This window comes from Habropoda laboriosa, unplaced genomic scaffold, assembly GCF_001263275.1.
Source record: "Habropoda laboriosa isolate 0110345459 unplaced genomic scaffold, ASM126327v1 scaffold30, whole genome shotgun sequence".
Lineage (NCBI taxonomy): Eukaryota > Metazoa > Arthropoda > Insecta > Hymenoptera > Apidae > Habropoda > Habropoda laboriosa.
This window is the reverse complement of record NW_017100178.1, coordinates 2,143,560-2,145,197: the sequence shown is the minus strand read 5'-3', so window position 1 is coordinate 2,145,197 and position 1,638 is coordinate 2,143,560. Positions and strand designations below refer to the sequence as shown.

Genomic DNA, 1,638 nt, shown 5'->3' with positions numbered 1-1,638 from the left:
TTAAGGGTAATCTAAACGAAATTTACTATTATTTAAAGAAAACTTCATAAATGATAATTTAATCTTTCTTAATTATGTTAGATTGCATCCTTCTTGTTCTGAAGATTTTATAACGATACTCGAGTTCTTTTCAGAAGATGGTAACGGGTATTTTTTCAAGTAATTTCTTCTCTAAATTTCGTAGCGAGCGTTTTGCGCGTTCTGCCAGGATCGGATTTGGGGGCTAGGTCGGCAGGGATTCAAGTGCATCCAATGCAAGCTGCTAGTACACAAGAAATGTCACAAGGTGGTACGCAAGCCATGCTTGAGTGTGCAACAACAACAACAACAACAGATACCAAGCACAGAATCACAGACGATCGACAGGAACGGCGATCAACAACAGCTTGATTCTGTTCAATGCAGCCCAGTAGCTCATCTCGAGGATGAGATCTCAGAGTCGCCAATTATTGAGGAGCATTCACGCAATCGTAAGAATATTTGGATACTTAGTTGGAAATTGAAAAAGAGAACGCAGTCTCTTCTCTTGTATTTCGAAAATACAGATAATTATAAAGGGAGATCTTGAATTTGATGATCTAAAAGGTCAGGTAAAAAAAATTTTAAATAGACGGCCAATGACACTTTAAATGTAAGCGAAAAAAAGAAACGGTAGAAGAAAATTTTGTGTAATTTTGTTGGTTATAGGTATCACAGAGCGAGGTACGTTTCGAAGCTTATATTTAAAAATGATTCCTATTAATCCGATTTTCGAATGCACGTGTAATATCGAGATGTTCAAGATAATTATTGGACACTACGATTACTTGTTTGAAAATTTAGAAGAAAACATTTGCAAGATTTGTTGCTCAGAAGTTCGTTACAATTTAATACTAATTAGTTTTACGTATTGTTAATGATTTATGATATCAATAGTCTTGTGTTCTATTGTTAAAAATGTTTAACGAAATATTCAAGCAAAAAATTGATATTAATCCGTAATTTTTATATTTCTTCGTACAAACAGATGAACTTTCATTATTTGAGCGATATTGCAAAATAAAGTAAAACTTAAGTCTGACATCGATTTATAGAACTATGTATTTTTATAGGAACCGGAAGTGAAGAAAGGGAGGAGTTACCGCTGGATACGTTAAACGATGCGGATAATTCGAATGATATGCAAAGGCAATACTCATTAAACGATTTCGAACTGATTAGGGTAATCGGTCGTGGTTCCTACGCAAAAGTTTTGATGGTAGAATTGAAACGTACGAAGAGGATTTATGCGATGAAAGTGATCAAGAAAGCCTTAGTAACAGACGACGAAGACATCGATTGGGTTCAAACAGAGAAGCACGTATTCGAAACGGCCTCAAATCATCCTTTCCTCGTGGGACTTCATTCATGCTTTCAGACACCCTCACGTCTGTTCTTCGTGATCGAGTTTGTGCGCGGCGGTGATCTAATGTTCCACATGCAAAGACAACGCCGTCTTCCGGAAGAGCATGCTCGGTTTTACGCAGCCGAAATTAGTCTCGCCTTAAACTTTTTACACGAGAAAGGTAAAGGGAACGTCTTCAGCTATTTCCTGAAGGCTAACTGTAGATGAATTTTAGTATTCTATATAATATTTTTATATTATTTTAATAGATGAAT

At 36.0% G+C, this 1,638-nt stretch overlaps 1 protein-coding gene across 2 annotated transcripts in view; it reads left to right on the top strand.

Moving 5' to 3' along the window:
* Positions 1-1,638, top strand: part of LOC108578951 (atypical protein kinase C) — a 21,648-nt gene that overhangs the window by 18,192 nt on the left and 1,818 nt on the right. The window contains exons 4-5 of one of the 2 annotated variants that reach the window (XM_017942370.1): positions 185-409; positions 1,118-1,544. In XM_017942370.1, the coding sequence (XP_017797859.1) occupies positions 185-409; positions 1,118-1,544 (652 nt within the window). Of the gene's footprint in view, positions 1-184; positions 471-1,091; positions 1,545-1,638 lie in introns of both variants that reach the window. The other variant, XM_017942369.1, reaches the window with a different exon arrangement.